General features: G+C 46.9%; 1 protein-coding gene across 3 annotated transcripts in view; it reads left to right on the top strand.

Moving 5' to 3' along the window:
- The first annotated feature begins 825 nt into the window (after positions 1 to 825).
- Positions 826 to 21714, top strand: part of MXD4 (MAX dimerization protein 4) — a 37634-nt gene continuing 16745 nt past the window's right edge. Inside the window, exons 1-3 of one of the 3 annotated variants that reach the window (XM_058803721.1) lie at positions 826 to 931; positions 1537 to 1636; positions 10835 to 10864. In XM_058803721.1, the coding sequence (XP_058659704.1) occupies positions 868 to 931; positions 1537 to 1636; positions 10835 to 10864 (194 nt within the window). In that variant the 5' untranslated portion in view covers positions 826 to 867. Of the gene's footprint in view, positions 932 to 1467; positions 1637 to 10834; positions 10865 to 21714 lie in introns of all 3 variants that reach the window. The other 2 variants (XM_058803719.1, XM_058803722.1) reach the window with 2 other exon arrangements.

Genomic DNA, 21714 nt, shown 5'->3' on the forward strand with positions numbered 1-21714 from the left:
GCTCTGGCTGCGTTTCTGAGAGCTTCCCACTGTTTCTCTTTTTCAGCAGGTTCGGCCATTGTGCAGAGTTTAGTAATTCTCCTACGTCCCTGCGCGTGTTTATACAGCGCTGCCGTTTTCCTCTCTCGCCTGAGCACCGCAAAGGGTTAAGGATGCGCGTGCCAGACACATTTTCACAGCCCCGCCGGGGTCCCGTTAGTATGATCTCCTTCGCTCCCGTTGATTTCCTGCTATCCTGTCCCTGGCGGGCCGCTCCGCCGCCTCACTACCCCCTTTTCTCTTTTTCCCGTTTCCCCTCACGCTTGCCCCGCGCCCGCCCGGCGCGTGTGAGGGGGCGGAGCCTCTCGCGGCCCCGCCCTCCGCCTACCTCTTCCTCACGGCAACGCCACGCCCCCTCTCGCCCATTGGCTGCGCGCGCCTCTCTCCCCGCCTCCCGCCGCGCGGCACGCGCCTCCGGCCCCATTGGCCCCCTTAGCCACCCTCATTTGCATGACGCCCCGCGCACCAATGAGCGGCTTCGGCCTTCTTAACTGCAAGGAAGCAGCCAATGACCCGGCGAGGGGGCCGGGCCACCACGTGCTGTTGCTAAGCTTCGGCTTCTAAATTGTTACTACAGGGGCAGCCAATGAGCGCGGTCGGTGGGGATCTGTCAACATCCCCTGCCCCGACGGGGGGGGGGGGGTTCTGGCCGCCGATTGGTCCGGCCACCTCCTTATGTCCCGCCCCGCGCGCATTCTCCGCTCGCCATTGGCTGCGCGGGCTGCCCGTCCGCTGTGTGTCAAATGTAGGTTGAGCGAGGTGCTTAAAACCGGGGGCTCGGGAGTCCCCGCGCGTGAACTCGGCGCGGGGGGCTCGGGACGGGCAGCCATGGAATTGAACTCCCTGTTAATCCTCCTGGAAGCGGCCGAGTACTTGGAGCGAAGAGACCGAGGTACAGGGCGCAGGCGGGCAGTCGGTCAGGCACCCGCAGGCGCTCCCAGCCGCTCTCGGCCTTTGTTGTGCGGCGGCCGGGCCGGGGCAGCGGCCCCGAGCCCGCACCTGCCCGGGGGGGACCCGGGCTGCGCCAGCGGCACCGCGCTGGGGGAGCATCGCTGCTCGGATCTTGGCTTTTTTTAATATAAAACCCCCCAAGCAAAGCAGAAGGGGGTTGTTTGTGCCGCCCTGGATGGGGACGGTGCGTGTGGCAGCGCTCAGGATCCCTCTCGCCGCTCCGTGTGTGGCAGTCGGTGATTGTATGGCAGCTCCCCTCCCCCAGCGCAGCGTGACAAGGGTTTGCATGATCCGCCTCGCTTTTAATGTGCACTCCAATAATCCTCCTAATTTCGACACTTCGGTGTCGTTTTGTTGTTTTTTTTTTTTTTCCCTTTGGTTTACCGAGTTATGGTTTTTTTTTGTCTCTCTTCTTTAAGAGATGCCAGAATAAAATCCAAACAAATCAACCGGAAAAAATTCTGTTCTTTACCCTAGCGTTCCTGCAAAGGAGGAAAAAATTGCATGGAAAAAATATATTGCCACTAATGCTGACTTTGTCCCTAGAAGCAGAACATGGCTATGCATCAGTGTTACCCTTCGATAGTGACTATTCCAGAAAGAAAACAAAGGCAGGCACCATGGCCAGAAAATCCCAGAATAACAGGTAATAGACGCACCGCTTTTTCAGAATGAATCGTCAGCTTTTCCAATGTGTCTAGCTTATGTGCAGTGCATACATTTATGAAAAATAATAACTAATCCAGTATCTCAGTTTTCCCCATCCCGGTAGTCGCCATTTTTCCCCTGGATGGGCTTGGCTCTGTTTTGATCTCTCATATAAACACTGCCACGCGTACACCATCTCCTTAGTACTCACGGCACTTCAGACCCATCCGCCCTCATCGCTCCTTCTGCTCCGCGCTCGCCGACAGCGGCTTTTGCTGCAGACCTAAGCACCATAATCGCCACCCGGATTTCTCTTTGCATGGCACCTAATTTTCCCCCCGGCATTCATTTATGAACCGCAGGCAGCGAGCCGGCCGTCTCCCCCATGGCAGCCCGGGCAGATGCAGCCTCCGGTTGCGGCGGCGCTGGGCTCCGGGCCGGCAGCGTGTGCGGGGCGGCGGGGGAGACACTCCGCCCGCCCTCCGGCCTCTCCGGGAGGCACGGGCTGGGAAGGTGCCGGAGCGAGCTTGAGCTGCCCGCGGGCTGTGCTGCAGCGCCGGCTCGCCACCCCTTCCGCCCGGCCCGCGCCCGCAGACGGGCCGGGTGCGCGGCTCGGCGGTTGTTTGTCCGGCTGGCGCCCGGTTCTGGTGCTGCCCCGCAGCCGCTACCTGCGCTGCGATGGCCCGAGCCGAGCGCGGCTGCGCGCAGGCTCCGCAGCTTTGTTTGCTGCTCGGGCTGTGTACGTGCGGCAGGCCGGCTGTCTTACGGGGACGCTGCCGGCCCCTGCCCAGGAGCCAGCCCGGCCCTGGGCTCTGCCAGCTCTGCTCCGCTCTGCTCCTCCAGGGCTGCTCCGGAGAGGACCGAGGAGCGTGCCCTGCTGGGCCTGCTTCGTCCCGGGGCAGCGATGCTCTGCTCTGCATGGTCATGCTGGCTGGTGGCTCCTGTAGAATAGCCTAAAATGAACTTGCTTTGCACGTGACTTGTTTTCCAAAGGAGCAGTGAGTCTCGGCGGGCCCGCTCTCGCTGCTCCGCTGGGCATCCTGCGGCCGGCTCGGATGGTGCTGGGGAAGCGCCCGGCAGGCGGCCAGGAGCTGCTCGTGGAGCACCGGAGGTGCAAACCGAAATCAAAAGCTGACGAACTCCCTCCTTGAGCAAAAAACACGAGCTGCTGAGCGCCCTGGTGGTGCCTGCTGCGGCCGACTGTGTGTCTCCAAGATTACTGAGGGGGAGCAAACTGTGCCCCCGTGCCCCTGCTCCGAGCAAGGCAACCATTTTGGGGGCTGTTAATTGCAGTATTCCTACTTTGGTTATAGTTTTAGTTGAATTCTTTGTCTCATCATGGAGCATGAGAAGACAGTCAGTTGATTTTAAAAGAGAAAGTCATCAGGAGTGGGAGGAGTGTCTTATGTCCTGAGACACTTTGCTCCTTAAGATTTTTATTTTCATATAAAGTATGTTCACTGCCTTTAAAAAAATTCAAAACACATTTCATAAGTTTTCCAGCTGTAAATTGCTCCTTGAGTCGGACAGATTTCTTGTGTGTCTCTTGCATTCAAGAAATCTTTGTTACTTACAGAGCTATTATTCCATCGTTTCCGTTCTTAGGGCTCTTGTCATCCGCTGCAAAATAGTTATTTGTCTGAATTGTAAGCTGCTTTCAGGAGTTTTTAGGAGAGGATTTGTAATCTATCAAATACCTCAGAATTAAAAGATTTCTGGTTACAAATTTGCTAGTGTTATTGAAGTTGAGGCACACAGATCCACTTGCAGTTACCTTGCTGCTTTTCTGCCTGCAGATTTGTATTTGTTTACCTGTTTAGCATGTTGTTCTGATTCTCACTCCGTAGCAGTGGCAACCTTCAAAAATGCCATCCTACAATGTGTACATCTGCTCACACTCGGTTTTCTTCTAGCTGCAGTGAAGAGATGAGGGATGGGTCATGTGTGTGACAGGACAGGACAGTGCTTGTCAGGGAATGGTTTCCAGTGTGGACACTGCCGGGACAGTGGCTGGTTTGGTTCAGCACGGGTACCAGGTTTGCTGGCTGATGTGGGAATCAGAGGGACATTGCTTTAATGAAGCTCCCTGCTCCATCAGGGACTGAGGGACAGCAGCAGGGCCCTGTGGGTGCCTCTGCATTGTCCTTATGGGCTTTGTACCCATGTCCAGCAATCGCTGCTCACATTTTCCTGCATGCTTAGATTTGCAGGGGAGAAATTACCCCTGCATTTAAATATGCAGGGCAAAATACATGATATACACCAGCATCACTGTTTTATTATTATTTGGAGCTTAGAGGCTCTAGGGGTCGAGCCCCAGACTAGAGTGGATTTTTGGAAACACAGTTAATTCTTCCTAAGCAACTCAAAGATTAACAGAGGGAGACGACTGGCCAAAGTTCAGAGGATCTGGAGTGGTCGTGGGTGATGTGAACCACCGAGCAGTGTTTGTCCATGTTGTTCCACTTTAACCGTTTTCCAGACTCATTGGGTTTGGAGCATTAGATGCAGGGAGGCATCTGATTGCTAACAGGAGATTGCATACGTGTCTGAAATTCATGCCTTATTATTTCATTGTTTTTCTGGATTAAAAATACATACTTAAGGTTGGAGGAGTAGGAAAGGAGCAGCTAACTGCACATTTCAGATCTGCAGGGGCATTGTTGTTTCCATTATCTATTTCTGTATCCTGCTGCTTGCAGCATCTGATCAGATTAAAAAGTGAGAGATGTATATATGCACATACATTGTGGTTTTTTTATGCCTTATGAGGTATACATACAGAAAAGCACAAAAAACATCTCCTTATTCTTGGAAAATCAGAAAAGAGGGGAGGAGGAGAAAAACTGTCAGATGTGAGGAAGCCTGGCGTGCTGTACTCTTCTTTGTTCTGTGTTTTCCCCCCTGTGTGCCTGCCTGTGGTGGGAAGAGCACACCCCGTGTGGCACAGGTGTGCTGGCCAGGCACTGCAGGCTGGGTGATGGGCAGGGATGGATTCCAGCTGCCCTGGCCTTCAGCAAGGGCACCGATGGACCCCTCCCTGCCCTGCCGAGGTGCTGGTGATGTTCATGTAAGAATCTGTAGGATGAGACCCCCATCCCTTGTGGGTGGCTGGCGAGGCCCAGACCCACAGGAGAAGGGGCAGGAGGCTGCCAGCCCTTCGGACAGGATGTCAGGTCTGGGCTAAAAGCTTGCTGGCCTCTTGACTGCAATTGAGTGAGAAGTAATTTTGGCAGGTTTTGATTCATGCAGGGAAATATACCAGCAGAATTACATTTAATTAGCCAAAATCTAAAGGCTTTCTGTCCACTGTAGGAATTTAACAGTTTTGCTTTGTTCACTGTTAGCTTTGAATCAAAATTGAAAGTGGTTGTTAGCAGTTTGTTGATAAACAATATCCTTGGTGTCATTGGTAGCAATCAGACACAGTTTTTAGCCATTTCTGTTTCACTTGCACATTCAAATGTCTTGATCTTACATGTTTTCTTCTCAGTTTCCTGTGATGTGCCCTTTCCCATGTCACACAAACCAAACTGCTTTGTTTTCTTTCTTGTTTGCTGTTCGTACCATGTCCTCAGCTGAGATTCAGACTTGTTTCCCCCCAGTAATTTTGACCAAAATCCTCTGGCAAATGAAACTGGATTCTTGTTTTGCGAAGAGGACAGGAGATTAGAGAAAGCCACAATATTATCTTTTGCTGGGAGGTAAACCTAGGTCACATCTTGTTACAATAATACTTATCAGGTACTTGACTATAGTGTAATAAATGTCTCCGCAGAGCAGTGGCTGTACGTAGTTCCTAAAGCAGCGCCATGCAGTCTAATAATTCTTGTTAAGGTGTACTTAGAATTAAAAAAAGGCATAAAACAAAGAACTGGGTTTATTGCTAGTGTACCTTGGAAGTGTTAATAGCAAATATTCAAAAGTCAAGCTTGGTTTTTGCTCTAAAGAAACAGATAGGTGACACGTGTGCGATGTGCTGAGGAGGAATGCGACACAAATCTGAAATTTGGTGACGTTTGCTCACAAGGCAAAGCAGTCTCACAGAGGAACATGCAATCCTGCAGATAACTGGGCTTTCTTCTGCCCTGGCTGCGGTGACACTTACCAGGTGTTGGGTACCCTGAGCTCTGTCTGGGTTTGAGGTGTGTGTCTGCCCATGCACCAGGGAGCTCAGGCAGCTGCTTCGCTGTGAAAGGGTCAGAAATAAGCGAAAATGAAAAGCAAAATCTTAGTGTTAGATGCCAGTCTACTGAGGTCACAGTTAAATTTACTTTCAGAGAAAGGAATTGAATGTCGGTGATGCAGTGTGTTTGGCCTGTTAATTTAGGAGCTGGTTTATTGAAGGAGAGGGAGCAAAATAAATGCCGGGTTATAAATATATCTTCTGTGTCTATTAATTAATTAATATTTTTGCTCATATGTTATATAAATAGACATGTTCTTCGTGCTGTGTTCTGGCAAAGGGTTATATGCAGAAAAAGATGAAAGCGGCATTTGGATTTTCAAATAAAAACAGAGCCTAATGTCCAAATTCCTCTGTTGATGTTGGCTCATGGTGAGGGTGAACCTGTGGCCCGCAGAGCGAGCCCCTTGCTCTCTGCAGATGTTTTTCTGTGCCCACACTAAGCAGCTTAGGGATCGGGGCCTGATTTTTGGTTTATTTTTCCTTTTTTTTTTTTTTTTTTGTGAGAGGCCAAGAATAAAATACTGCAAAGCAGACTGTGCAGACACAGCTGAATTTTCACCTGGATTTCTGAATTCGATAGATCTTTCTCAGTTTGCCTTCCTGAAGCTAGGACAGCAATTGATATTGCCACATTTGGTTTCAAAATAATGCATTTTAGTCCCAGTATAACAGACTTCACCAGTGGACCTGTCCCCCCTGAGGAACTGCAGTAGGTCTGCAATGTTTGGAAGCTGCACTGCTTGTGCAGTTGAGGAAAACAAATTGCCACCGTATTAGAAGCACATTCAGACCTGGCCACTGCAAACATGTGGCAGCACCAACTTGAATGTGATCCCAGAGCCAGAACTCTGCATCAAGGCTGTGCCAGAGTGCCTGGTTCCCAGATCCCAGCTGAATCTGCAAAACCGGTTAAATTTCGCTGTGAGGAGAATGCAAAATTAATTTTTAGTGGATTAATTTGGTACAGGCTGTTTCTTTGACAGGCTGTAAGCAATGCATCCAGTTTGAAACAAATGGAAAAAAACCAACAACCCAGAAGCTATGAATAATAGGCAGAATGTGTGCTTATGTTCAGGTTTGTCTGTGCTTTGTGGAGTGAACTGTAGTATTTTCAGGTGCATTCCACAGCAGGTTAGGTATGTGGACAGAGAATTTCGTGGAAGTGAATCTGGATCCTTTCAATGAAAAGCTGCACAGCAGTCACATTCACACAAGACTGCAGGTGTAAGCTTTGTGCTTTTACACACCTGCACTTTTGGTAGTGGGAACTGGATGCAGACACTTAAGGTGTAGCACCTTGTAAAGCTTCCTGTTCTGTTTGTTCTTACTTTTTTGGCCTGGACAAAAGGTGAAGTGCTTGCAGTGTAGTTCACATGGCTGCATGATTTGAGGTGGAGTTGTATCCTGCACATGGGCTGTACCACACCCTGGCAGTCCTGCCTGCACCAGAAAGCCCTGGCACTGGTAAGGTGCTGCCACTGTTTCAAGCACTTGATTCAGTACCCTGCTTTGCTCCCTACAGTGCTTTAAAGTGCTTTGGCAACTGGAAGTGTATTGGTGAGTCACAGTCTAGACCTGCTGCTGTTAACACAGGGCAATAAACAGCACTGCTATACATCCCTGCTTTTGTCAGGAGCTGCTGCCTTCCTGCTGAGCAGATGCCCGGATGGATGGATGGATGGATGGAGGAGTAGGGAAGCTGTCTGAATACTGAAACAGGCTGTGCATCCTGCATACAGTGAAATCTCAGCCTAGCCTGCATGTGACCAGATCCTGCTGGCTCACCCATAAACTGGCAGCAGTGTAGGTGGAGGGGCCCTTGCCTTTTCTGTGTTAGTCTTGCAATCTCAGTTAGCACCTGTACAAATTTCTTAGGTGTGTCTGCTAAATGTTCAACCAAAAGGTGAAATCCAATACCTAGAATTGGGGAAAAGGAAGGTGATGGATGGGGATGGCTCTGGGGATGTGCTGTGAGAAGTAGCACAGCATCTTGCAGACCAATGGCTGCATTTGCTTGGTTCCTCTATATTCTTTCAAATCTTCTTTTGACAATTTCTTCACAAATAAAATTTATAGTCTGTGAACTGCTTGGCATTTGCTAAAGGGATATTAGAGCTGTCTCAGATCAACAGTGTAGTCTAAGCACCAGTGTTCATTATCCCTTTCTTGTAAATCTGTGATTTTGCAGAATTTTTTGTTGTTGGCTTTTTCTCTTTATTTTTAACTGAACCTTTTTACCTTTTTTTCCCCTCACTGCTACCCTCAACTTCTCCAAGCTTTTTGTGGAGATACAAAAAGCAGTCAGTAGAGTGAACCTGAGTTAAATACCAGAAGTCTTCCTTCTCCTGAAGCCATTTTGAAAGGCTCCACAGACCATTTGTCTGCAAACCACAGTCATAGATCTGTCTCTCTCTTATAAATACATATATACATATATCTTATTAGTTGTGACCTACATCTTATCTTTACTAAATTAGTAAAAGACTCCATTTTGAAACAGGGTACTGGATTGTGTGGAGACCAGTTCTTATGGTTTTTTCCCTCACTTTAGGTTGCATAAACAGCAGGAGACAGATATTCTTGCAAATATACTGTGCTGTAGACAGTGAAGGAAATAAAACCCAGTATTTCAAGAGAGGTTCATGTCTTCTGAAAACAAACCCAACCAAAGAAATCCCTGTCATGCTTTGTAATAGGGTATTTAACTTGCTCTGTAGATGGAGCAATTCTCAGATAAAAGGACTCTTAGTTTTGGTTCCTGCCTGGGGTCTGATAGTTGGGGTGTTAGCTGGCCCCTGTCACCTCCTGAAATGTGTGGCTGGTGCCCACGTTTGCACACTGCAGGTGTCGCTGGGGCTTTTGTGTCCCCAGGAGCTCTGCCAAGAGGCACATGGTCACTGCTGCTGGCTTTGGCAGCTGGCACACCCACAGCTGTGTGCTGCAGAGCTGCCCTGGCAGGATGTACCTCAGGAGAATGCCAGGATCCCCTCCATGTGCCACAGGTGCCCTGTAGATGTGCTGTGTGCAGGACTGCCAGCTGCTCACAGCATCTTCTCTCAGCCCAGCACGGTACTCCATGCAGGCAGAATTCCTTGGCCAGTGGTTCCCGTGCAGTTCCTGTGCGTGCTCGCCAGAGCTGCTGGGAGCTGGCAGCTCAGAATGGGCCAGTTGGAGTGACTGTGTTCACCTTTGTGTCTAATTGCCAGAAGGAGTTCATGTCATAGGGATGAGTGCAGGCTGGCCTGTATTTCCTCTCTGGTTCCAAAGTTCCCTACAAACAGTGCCTTTGACAGGCCTGTTGAGGGTGTTTGGGGACACTGGTTCCCTACTGAACTTCTATTCTCCATGTGTTTTCATAAACACTGGTGGATTTAGCACGGTCTTTGTCAATTTTTGTGAACAATGGTGTGGAGAAATGATTGTAGAGAAAGTCTGACCTCTGTGTAGAGAATAGGAGTAGAATATAAAAAAGAAATCGTCTTAAGATAGCCAAATGACCAAGCCCACCTTGCCCTAGTAATGTAGAACAGAAAATGTGTTTAACACTTGTAGTGTTGCTGCATTGGTCAGGAGCACTTAAATGGCATTGTAGAAATACACACATTACTTGGTCACGGCTGACTTGATGCAACAAAAATACATAAAGAATTCATTCATAGGCTTTTGAGAAAAAGATGCCAGGTAATTGTTGACATCATTGATGTCTTGGTACCAACACTCTGGTGAGAGTGGATTGGCATCAGTGCTGAACCTTCTATGCATTTCAGTTTTACCTGCAGAGGGGTAGTTCACTTGGTTCCTTGCAGAATCAGGAGCTGCACTGGCCTGAGATCAGCTGCTCGTGGGTTTGTTCACTGGATGTTTCTTGTGTGAGCTTTGCTTTCTGTTTCCCTCTCTGTGCCTGGAGTGATGTTCTGCCATCGGTCACACCCAGGCCCAGCATCCAGCAGCTCGGTGTGTGCAGGGAGAGCCGGACAGCTCGGCACCAGGCAGAATTGTGCAGGAGGGCCCCCAAATCCCCCTGGGATGGCTCTGCTCCCCCTTGCCCTGCACAAAGGCACCTCACTCTGCACCCCGTGCCCAGCTGCAGGCTGGGGCTGCAGCAGGCTCCAGCAGAGCTGCTCTGACATAATCTGCCAGCCCTAAAAGCTGCCACCGCCTCTGCATCTTTTGATCCTGACGTGCTGGGCATGTTTTCAGTGGGACAAAACTGAAAGTACAGAAAATTGCTGGTTCTGAGGCGGTGACAGTAACTTCATTTTAGGAATGTTTTTAATCTGAGCTGTGTAAATAAATAAAATGAATATTTTTAGCTGAATCAGTTTAAAAAAAAAATCCCCCAAGAATTTAGGGCTGCCTCCTAATGGCAAAGAAACCGAGGCATGAGTTGAAGAAGAAAAAAAAAAATCTTTAATCCAAGTAGATTGGAAAAGGATAACATGCTGCTGCGGTCAGTACAGGGACTATGATTTTTTTGGGGTTTTATTTTCTCTTTGTAGACTGAGAAGAATTAAGAGGATTCCTCTTTTGTTGCCATTAAGATGTCAACAACAACAGCAGTGATTAGCTGCTGATTTTTCTTTCTGCTTTTCCATGGGCTTGAAAGCTGGCTTTTTGGGTGCTTTTTGCTCTTGCCTGTTACCATTTAGATCTTCGAACACTTTCTACCCCCTCATAATTTTTCTTCACTGATAAAAATCTCGTGGGCTGTTTTTATTACTAACCTGCTCAGTTTTTAATGTTCATTTTTGTCTCTGAATGTATAGAACACTAATAAATGCAAATATATTATAATTCCCCCCAAACCTACAGTTTACTCATGGAAATTCAGTTGATACCCTGAAGAATATAAAAGTGAACTAATTTAAAAGAAAAGCTGTTTCATAATCCATGTTAAATACGTATTTTAGAGAACTCTTTTGCAATTTATGCAAGTATTGTCTTTAAAATATTATAAATCTTGGTTTATTTATCCTTTCTCTAATATTTCTTTTCTCTTTTTAATAGGTCATCACACAACGAACTAGAAAAACATAGGTAAGTCTTGAAAAAAAGATAATTAAAAGATGTATGGCTGACATTTGAATTGTGTTTATTGAAGAACATGTTGTTGAAATTGTTTTGATTCTGCGGTGAATAATTCATTAAGTTGGTTTTGGTTTTTTTATCCACTAAAATCTAATAATTGTAGTATTATTTGGCTTTTTTTTCCCCCTGTTGTCTGGTGTGCTCTTTTTGAAACATCTCTAATAGTTAGCTTTGGACTGATTAATGCTGTAACTGGTTAACCGAATTGTTACTAACAAAGAATCTGATTGCAGCAACTGTTTGCTAGAAGTGTTAAATGCTGTAAGTGCAAAGTATTTTTGTGATTAAGGTGAATGATTTTCGGGAACAATGTGTCACACAGGGTTATTTTATGTTTCTTTTAAAGTATGCCTGAAGTGCAGTTAATTTTCATCTTGCATATCAGTACCTAGAGATCCGTTTTTCCCCTCCGTCCGTTTCCTTGGTGCTGGGTGTCCTGTCCGGAGAGCTCAGCTGAGCTGGGGCAGGAGCGGGCACTGCCTGAGCCGAGCCTGCTCCGGCCAGTGCAGCGCCGGGAAAGCCGGGCTTAGCCAGGACAGAGCTTAGAGCAGCCCCGCGCGGTGCGGAGCTCTGCTTTGCCCCGTTCCGGAGGCAGCGTTCATCCCGCGGGTGTTGGACCGTGCTAGGGTGTGTGTGCAGCTGGGCCCTGGGCTGCGGGCGGGCTCCGGGAGCACCGCTCCGAGGGACACAGAGGGACAGCGCGGCCGTGCTGGCTCTGCCTGTCTGAGGAGACACAGAGGGACAGCGCGGCCGTGCTGGCTCTGCCTTTCCGAGGGGCACAGAGGGACAGCGCGGCCGTGCTGACTCTGCCTGTCTGAGGGGACACAGAGGGACAGCGCGGCCGTGCTGGCTCTGCCTGTCCGAGGGGACACAGAGACACCGCGGCCGTGCTGGCTCTGCCTGTCCGAGGGGACACAGAGACACCGCGGCCGTGCTGGCTCTGCCTGTCCGAGGGGACACAGAGACACCGCGGCCGTGCTGGCTCTGCCTGTCCGAGGGGACACCGCGGCCGTGCTGGCTCTGCCTCTCGCTCCCACCGTGGCACCCTCACTGTGGGGCCTCTGCCTTTCACTCACCATTCAGGCAGCAGGATAAACGCCCGTTCGTTCGGGTGGTTTTTGTTGGTTTTTTTTGTGTGTTGCTTGTGGTCATTCGGGTTTCACACATACAGCAAAAGCGAGGGGGGTATATGTGGATATGATTTAAACCTGTTTGCATGGTCCTAAATAGGTGAAATGTCGTTGATGGCACAACAAGCTTGAACTCGTGGGGTTTTTTTGTGTGTTGTTCTGTGGCTGCAGTTGTGCATCACTTCCCTTGCATGCTTACATGCTTTCCTGTAGTTTAATTGTAATATGAGTAAACTATAGCTGTGCCTAATAGCCATGTGGTCATCCTACAGATGAGAGGAACTGGAAAAGGCTCAAGCTCACAAACACAGGCCTGGGCAGTAGAATGCAGTGCACTGGCTAAGGCAGTGACATCGTAACGGCAGAAGTTCTGCTGACAGAGTCTTCAGGAAAATAACTGGATGTAAAATTCTGTCCTTTGGTCACACTTCTTTAAAAGAAAAAAAAAATTGCCCCCAACTGTGATTCTTTCTCATTCTGTTCAATTTCTTCCTCTCCTCCTGCTTCATCATTAAGAATTTACTTTAATCTGCATATTCCTTTTCTTTTTCCTTCAGTTATTTTCCTCTTCTTCCTTTTTCTCTGCCTTAACGTGTTTAAGCAGCACAGTAAATGAGGCACAGCAGCATTTGCAGCAGATGCAGGGCCAGAAGGAGAATCTATTAATTGTTCAATCGCTGATCTCACTTTCAGTTCTGTGTTGTATCTTTGTAGTAGATGGACCATATAGTACTTGCCTTGCTACCTTTTCTTTCTTTGCCATCTCAAGGTCAAAATAGGTAAACTGCACAGTATGTCTTGTGATTATATAACTAATGTTTCTAACTACTGCTGCTTGCTGTGCCTCCTGCAGTTAAACTATACTTGAAGCCAGATTTTTATTCTTCCTGGTGAGAACCTGCAAATTAGTGCAAGATCCCTGTATGTGCAAATGGGTGCTCGCAAAAGCAGATGAGGTGTGTACAGTTCTAGCTGCCTGATGTATTGGTGTGAAGGACTCCTGCAATTTCTGTTTTCTTCTTTATAACAACCCCCTCCTCCACCACTGTAGGTGTATGAGTAGATAATACCGATCATAGTGTTTTTCACTGTGTTTAACTAAAATTACATTAAGATCTATGAAGTGTCTTGCATGCTTTAATGGAAGATTCACAGCTGTGGTGTGTCCCTGCGGCAGAGCCTGCCTTCCCCCTCCGGTGCAGCCCTGCCCTGCCAGCTGGGAAGCCCTGGATGTTGATTTTGGAGGTGTCTCCTTTCCAGGACCGGTGCCTTGACTCAGCACTGCCATGATGCTGCTCTGGCAAGGCACACTGGGTTATCTCACAGCAGCCTGTCGAGGCGGAGGAGAGGAATGGCCGCGTGTCCTCCTGCATGCCCAGTCCCTCACGTGGTGTCTGAGGCTGTCCTCCGTGCTGGAGGGCAGGGAAATGGCTTCCTCCTCTACACAGCCTCGTGTCCTGTGTCAGCATGGCCAGAGATGCTGGTGACTGGAAAGCCATGGCAGCCATTCATGTACATGCTGCTCTTTTGGGTTCTGCACTGCTGTTGCACATCAGAGGTTTTATCTCTGGTTTCAGTGTTGGGGGGAATGGCAGTGGTTGACCTCTGTGTGTGCTGGCTTGGCCATTTGGCACTACCACTTTATTTTGTGTTTTGTGCTGCTGGGTCTCTTTTCTGTGTGCTCTTGAGGGGGTGCTCAGAGGAAGATGAAAGCAGAAATGTAATTGCAAGAAAAAAATTTCATTATATGATAGAATTCAGATTACATTTATGGTAAAGTGTTTCTCAGTGATTCATATATGAAATTCCTTTTTCTCTGCTTTATGTCTCTCTGGAATACCTTGCTCAGAACTTTGGTGTGGGTTCTTACAGGGAAACTCTGTAAGGACTCATCCCTCTAATGGCAGTCTTGTTTTGGTCCTGTGCATTTAAGTTATGCATCTTGGAGCCGTGAAACAGCAAAACCCCTAAATAAAAAGCAGGAAGGCAAGAAATCTTCTATCCTAGGGACAGCTGAGGTCCTAGAGGATATTTTAATAATTACAGACAGGTTAGTCAGAGTGGCACTTGGATGTAACTAGTTCCTAATGACAAATGTGTATATTCATGTAGGTATCTTTTGTTGTTTCCAGCCAGACCATTAGGTCTGTAGGCTTTCACAGAGCAATATAAATAGTAAGCAAATTAGTAATCATGACTTTTTGCAAGGAAATTTTTAAATCGACCTGACAGCTGTATAGAGGAATTCAGCTTTCATAGTGTAAAAAAACACCCAAGAATTCATGAGAGACTTAAGCTTCTTTAGAAGACACAGCATAATCTCATTTATTTGCATCAATTTATACTAGTTCTACATTAGAAGGTAAAAGCCAAGGTGTATGTCCCTGAAGACTGTGCTGAGATCTCCACACTGCTCTGAAGGCAGGGAGAACCTGCCCTTGGCTGTTCACTGTGGTCTTCTCCCCAGCCTGGGCAGGGCTGTGCAAGGAAGAGATGATGTCTCATCCTCTGTCACCTCCTGTCAAAGGACACAGAGCCCTGAGAGAGGATACTGGGATCAACCCATCAGGACTTCCCTGGTTTCATTCAGTCCTGCCTGGCCATGAGGAGCTCTGCTGCAAGAGAGGTTCAAGGTCTTGCCCTTCCCCTGGCAAAGTCTGTGGAAACAGCTCGTGAAACTTGATGATTTTAAAGAACAGCTTTTAAGAACTAGTGAGGAAATGAATAAGTGTACCTCAGAATCAGCAAGCCACGTGCTGCTGTCCCCAGACTGGCACCATGTGAGCTGAAGAACTGCTGTGTGACCCTGGTATGGCTGATCTAGGTCCCACGTCCTCAGGCTTAGATTTGACAAAAGCTGGTAAGCTGAGCCAGATGGAGGTAAAAACCAGGCATTGCTGTTCAAGCTGAGACTGCTGTGGAGTTGGCCTGAATCAGCTGAGTGAGACAGCCCTGAACTTTCAGAAGTGCAAGAAGAGAATGGGGAATACATGAGAGACAGTGCAAAACCTTAAAGATGGAAAAACCCCCAAATCTTTCTTTCTTCCCAAAGAAGCTTAATGTATGTGCTGTGTAGAGTGCTGAGTGGGGGAGACTGAAAGTGTTCCCTTGTGCACAGAAGGTAATACTGATGCAAGTTTTGTGCAGTCCTTAAAGCTAAAATCTTACCAGAGCAAAGTTTCTATATTGCATCATCGTGTGAATGAATGATGATGCACACGATGATGCAATATAGCCTGTGTTTCTGTAGGGTATCCCTACAGAAACACAGGCTTTGATAAGCAATATATATTTTGATGGGAGCATTATTATGTACAACATTAAAAAACAGAGCAGGTGCCTCTGAAGTTAAGTCCTGACAGGTGGTTTTCTCATGGAGGAATTGCACATTCAAAAGCACAGTTACATTCATTGGTACATCAGTTTCACCCACCAGAGCTGCTTGGTGCTTGAAGTTTATATAAGCTGAGAGAATGCCTAGATGGATGTCCTGAAATCTTCTCTGTGGTTCTTCATGTTAGTAAACTGTAGGGTTAATGAAAAGCATGTAATTGCCAGTTGGTGATACACTTGGAAGTTTTGAAACAGAACTGAAAGGTCATTGAAATAATGGCATACCAAAACAATGCTTAATGTTTATTTTTATTATGGGCTGCCTTTTCAAAATCACAAATTACTATTGTGGTTAGCAGTGTTATGCAGCAAAAAGCTGTAACTGCATTGATCCCTCATGCTGAGTGGCTGTGGTGCCACCACTAACTGAGGAAACCCCTGAACTGGTGCTGGGGTAAAGTCCTTCCAGGGAAGGATCACCCAGTGTCTCAGTGCTGTGCTTCCCCCAGCAATTTCACCCAGCCCTGGCTGCACACTGGTGCTCCTGGGTCCTGCTTCCTGCCAGCACAGCAGGAGGGGAGAAGCTTCCTCCTTTGGCCAGGTCACCTTCCTGAGCCAGCTCACTGTCACAGGCACACCCTGCTGTGTCACGGGGAGGGGTGGGATGGCTTCTTTGAGTGACAGTGTTAATTTGCAGTACAGAGCAGTTACAGTTCACTTCTCTGCCAGTTTAATGTTTTTCCTAAGCATCCAGTTTTGGCTGCTGTTTCCTGGAAAGTGCTGTGCTGGATGGGTCTTGCTGACCTGGGAAAGATCTCATTGTTATAATGGGTCTATAAAAATTGCTGCCATTTCTAGGATCTGTCCAGATTGTGCATAAACCATTCAGATAATGTGGCTGCTGTGTTAGTGGTGGGAACCACATTGTCTTGCTAGCAGAATCTAACCTCTGTACTAGGTCTTTCTTCTGGTTTTCTTGTCAAGAAAAAAGGTGTTTTTTTTGCACCTTCTGGTTGGTATGAAGAGGTTTATTACAATCCCAGTGAATTGCAATAAATATGCCTTTGCACTACTTGAGCAAGATAATGTCTTAGGAGTGTGATTTTACTTTTGTGAGCTGAAAGCCACCCTGGTTTGGGCATCTGCTCCCCCTCCCCAGCTATGACTGCTTCTCTGAGGGTTCCAGCTGTAGTGAGCAGGTAACTGGCATTGCCTCAGCCAGGGCAAGGCTGAATGTCATCTTAAAGCCCCTCTTACCAGGTGTTAAAAATCTCTGTAATAATTTTTTTGCAGAGCTTGTTTAGCAAAGTCTATGAAAGCAACCCATGCTTCTGAGTCTGACAGATCTGTGGAATTAAAGAAACTGGAAGGTTCACAGCTTTGTACTTAAATGCTGTTCCTTTCATCTCTGGGCAGCCATCAAGTGTCTGGACCTGTGACTTGTCCTGCAGTACCTGCTGCAGTAGCTGCTGTGGATACCTATGCCCTGAACTGTTGTCTTTTCAGTGCACAGAGCAGCTCACCTGATGATGCACTTCCAACAAATCTTCCTACCTACACTGCTGGTTTGGAAAGGAGGAGTGTATTAAGCAGACAAAGCTTGAAAATTAATCTGCTCAGGAAGTTATATTACAGGTATCAGAAATGTACACATACTCATGATTTGGACAAAGTTGCTATTTTGCAATGAAAGATGGAACTAAAATACAGTTTAGACTCAATTATGTCCTTTTTTCTGCTGTAGTCAGCTTTGGACTGTGGAGCATGAGTGGAGTCCTGGGTCTGGGCTCCAGAAAGCTCTGTGCTTCTTGGCCAGCCAAGCAGCCAGCAGGGAGCAGATGGGTGAGAAACCAAGTGCATGCATTTTTTTCCACTTGAATTTGTTCATCCCTCTCTTCAAACATAAGTCCATTGTGTGTCAGCCTCTAATGGACTATGTAGAAGGTGGTTTATGTTTTCAGGATCTGCTAATTGACCTGGCAAGTTCTCATCCAGCATGGTAGAGAAAGTGGGCTGGACTTGTACAAAGTAGAGATGGATGGGCCACACTTTCTGGTACTTTCAGGACAGTTAGGTGCTGATTCCCTGCATATAGGGCAGGAGAGGCCTGATGGTGACTGCTCTCTTCATTGGAGGAGAAAAAAAAAAAAGTTGAATTAGGTATTTTGAAAAATAGGGCTTTTTTAAGCTTGCTTAGCTACATCTGGACAAGTGAGCTGGAATTTGATTTTTGTTTTTTTTTAAGGTATTTAGGCAGCTAATGGACTTTAAGAAGCTGGCCTCTGAAATGAGTCTTACATAATGCAATGGGAATCCTTAGCTGAATCCCAGCCAATCAGGTCTGTGGAAGCCCACAGACCAATATACAGAAGTGGTACCTGCTGTGGTTTGAAGAAGCAGCAAATGTGCCTGAAAGTCAGCAGTGCAGCTCCAGCTCTTTGAGGCAAGGTTGGCTCTGGATTCACACCAGATCTGCAGGAGCCTGGCTTTCTTTCTCCCAAGTTTGTCATGAGCATTCACGTCCCAGTGCCCCTGCTTGGAGTAGACAAAAAGGAATCAACCTCAGCTGGAGGAGGTGGCTGTGTTCTGTGAGTTGCTTGTCCTGTCCCTTCCTCTCCCTGCCTCCATGCTCTATTGGCATCTGTAGCTCTATTTTTAGGACTCCTTTCCCTGGAGTGACTACCTCACTTGGGTATTGGATATACCATGGCCTGGTCCCAAATTCAAAATGTCTCTTTCTGAATGGAACGGTGTGTACTTCCCTGCTGTAGCTCATGCTCCTTTTCCCTCGTGGTCTCTGTCAGCAGACACTTGTGCTTAGATTTACTGCATAGAATTCCTTTGCAGGTCAAGTAGTTTTTAATCTGTGTTTTTTCCCCTTGGTACACTGGCAGACTGTGGGCCCAACTCTGCTTCATGCCCAGGGAATTTCAGTAGGAGCTGTGCCTGCTTCCAGGCTGAACCCTGCATCACATCCAGGCAGCTGCAGAGGATGCAGAAAGGTTCCAGAAACTGTATTGAGCATGAGCATTTAGACAGCAGATCATAAATGTGAAAAAGCATAAGGCAATTTCTTCACAGAAGTTTAATTTGGGCCTTTTTTGGAAGAACAAAACCAAAACCAACTCCCCCCCCCCCCCCCAGCCCCTTCCTTGTGCATGGGATCCAATTAAAAACTGACTCCTCTTGTCCTAAAGCCCTGTGCAATCCCCAGGAATAAATAAGATATTCCTTCTACCCACTCCTCCCTACGTGTGGAAGGAGAGAGTTGTTTTGGGACTTCGATAGAGTGCTGTCTTTTGAGATGGAAATACATATGCTGAGCTATGTTCACATCTTTCTAGGTTAGAGCAGAGTGACAGAACTTGTCAGAGGATGTAAATTGGCTAATATTATTGTTTAATGCTAGTTTATGTTGCACAAGCTTTTTTCTACACAAATTAGTGTGACTAATTTTGTAGCACATGGAGATTGGCGCAGCCGACACAGCAGAGGTGTGGGCTGGGATGTATGTACATGAGGTCATGTTGCAATGCTTCTGACTTGAAAAACTAATAACTCTGGTTGCAGGCTACATGCCCTACATGAAGAAAGCCTTTATTAGGTTCTACCTTATTGCAACAAAGCAGATTTGTGTAACAGTCAAAGACTGCATCTGGAGGTGGCAAAACGCCTGTAAAAGGCTGGAGTTGTAGTGGTGAGTCCTCTTCTCCCAGCTGCCTCCTTGGGATTGATGCTTAACAGATTTATCTGCTTTTCTTTCCTTGATGGTTCAGTTTGGGTAACTAAATGAAGATACAAGGTGCTAAATAAGGGGCCTGCCTGGCATGTAATTGCTGCCAGGACTCAGCAGCTCCTATTGAAGTAAGGAATACCAGCAGTGTTTGCAAATACCAGCTGCACAGACTCTCTGTGTCTTACATAGCACATTAGCTGGTATTTACAAAACATAAAGGTAGCAAACCCTGTAATTTCCCAAGAAAGCTGACTTAATCCCGATTGGTAAGTGCTGTTGTGTTGACTGCTGCAATGAACAACATGGGTGGAGCAAATAATTTCTGCTAGGGAAATTTGGGAGCTTGTTGTGTGTGTTTGCTAGAAGCAGTTATTGGGTGTAGGTGCTAAGAGGTGTTTTAAATAGACTGTTGGGTGTCTTAGTTCCCACTGCCTGACTTTACATACTCACATGGCAAGTGAGTCCAAACTTCTGGTGCTTCCTTCCATTGCCAGATAACCTCAGGACACTGCACTTAAGAAATCTGAGCTGAGTTTTGCAGGGAAGAAAGAAGGAGGGAGAGTTTTGAAAGGTGTTGCATACCTTATCATCCCCAGATGGATAATTTTCAGACTCTGCTCAACTGCACCTTATCTGGCTCAGGACAACTAGTTTTATACTGTTCAATGGAAAGGGAAATTGGTTGGACATTAAATTATAAACAAGGCACTACTGGTGTTGTGGCAAGCTGTATCTAAACTTGGAGGCAGGACTGTCAGATATCTGCAAGTCTCCACTGTCCCTTGATGCCAGATTTTTTCTTTTTTTGTTTGTGGGGGTGGTGGCAGAAATAGGTTTATTCAGCTTTTAATTCACGTGAAAGTAAAAGTACCCATTGCAGCCTTGGAAGTGACCATCTTTAATTATAGTCAGTGCATTTAATCCCTCCCCTAAATTTGTTTATACATACACCTCACTGTCTTCCATTCACCTCTAATTACAAGGTTTAAATGAGGGAGTTGGAGACATACAGCAAGACATTTGGGGACATGTATTCTTAATTACTTCAGTGTGATTTATTTTCTTCTCTCCTTTGTTGTTCTCACTTGGGGTCTGAACCAGCCTTCAGCTGGCTGGAACAGGCACCCTGCTGTTGTCCCAGGGCACCTCAGCTGTCTCACTGGAACACATCTCAAGTATCTGCTCTTGTTGGTAAGAGCAACACCCACCACTTCCTTGCCCAGTGAAGTCAATTCACTTGTGCATGCTCAAGCTGCCATCATTAGCTGCTCCCTCTAAGATGGCCACGAGGCTTTGGTAGGTGCATGTGCCGAGGAAGTAATAGCAGAAGCAAAAATGAAAGTAACACATAGCACTAAATATCTCTTTCTGATAGTTTCCTGATCAGAGCTTAAAACTTCCTACCACTGTGAAGGAGCAAGTAATTGTTTAGGTGCTGAACTGGAGACAGAGTTGCCTTAGCTCTGATGAGGTTTTAGAACTGGTGTAAATTGCTGTTGTTTCTTTTGGTGCCTTGTGCATGTGGAACGTGGAGTCCCTACAGCATTTGTCAGGCTGCTTGAACTGGATACTTGATATTTGAATACTGAGGTTCAATAGACAATAAAATCACAGACACAGGTACCCAGTATTGCAAATATTAATGCTTCACAGTCATTTAAGTTGATGCAGGAAAAGGCTGCTTAATTCTGGCTGTCTGCTGTCCCTAGGCCTTGTGCTCAGTGTGTGGCAGCAATGCATGTTTTTAATTTAGCTAAAATAATTCAACTTGACTTGCCTCTCCTTTAATTTGGCATCATACTGTGGTATTAAAAAAAAAACAGACTTGAACACATTTCTCCCCTCATTTGACACACGTACAAAATAACTAGGTCTATAGGGTTTAGGTTTAAAATAGGTTTAAAATTAGGCAGAAAAAGCTCACTAGGCCCAGTAGTGTGCTCTCTTGGCTTAGTGCTGTGCTGCAGCTCAACTTCTCTAGGCTTATTTAAGCATTGTAGTCTCCCCCACACTTTTTTTTAAGATCCTTCCTGTTGGCAGCTGTCCTGAGACACGATGTTCTTGCTTAGCATTTTGATGTGGGGAAACAGTCTGATAATTAAAGCCGGTTTCAAGCCATGAGCTGATTTGTGAGCAGTGACTTGCTCTGGGGTGTTGTCAGTCGATAAATGTGTAGCTCATGTGCACAGAGCTGAGCTGCACCTTGGTCCTGGAGCCCCACGTGAGAGGGACATGCAGCTCCCAGGAGCCACTTCTTGGGGAGGCAGACTGCATCCTCTCCAGCCACCTGGTGGTGAATGGTTAATTTGTGAAAAATCATCACTATCATCCTGTTCCCCTCTGTGGGTAAATCCAGTGCAAACCTGTTGTTGTTACACAGCTTTTCCTTGTTTAAATTAATGTAATTCTCTTTAACCCACTCTCTGCGGTCCTTGACAAATTCCTTCCAAGAGTACTGTGAAAGGTGGCAAAAGCCAACACACCTGTTGCAGGTCTGCAGACTCACACCATGGCTTTGGATGTGCTGTGCAAATTTGCTTTATGGTTCTCCACTGCCAGGGAGGGCCAGAGTTTTACTGCTGCACGTCCTGACCCACTGC

This window comes from Ammospiza caudacuta, chromosome 4, assembly GCF_027887145.1.
Source record: "Ammospiza caudacuta isolate bAmmCau1 chromosome 4, bAmmCau1.pri, whole genome shotgun sequence".
NCBI classification, from domain to species: Eukaryota; Metazoa; Chordata; class Aves; order Passeriformes; family Passerellidae; genus Ammospiza; species Ammospiza caudacuta.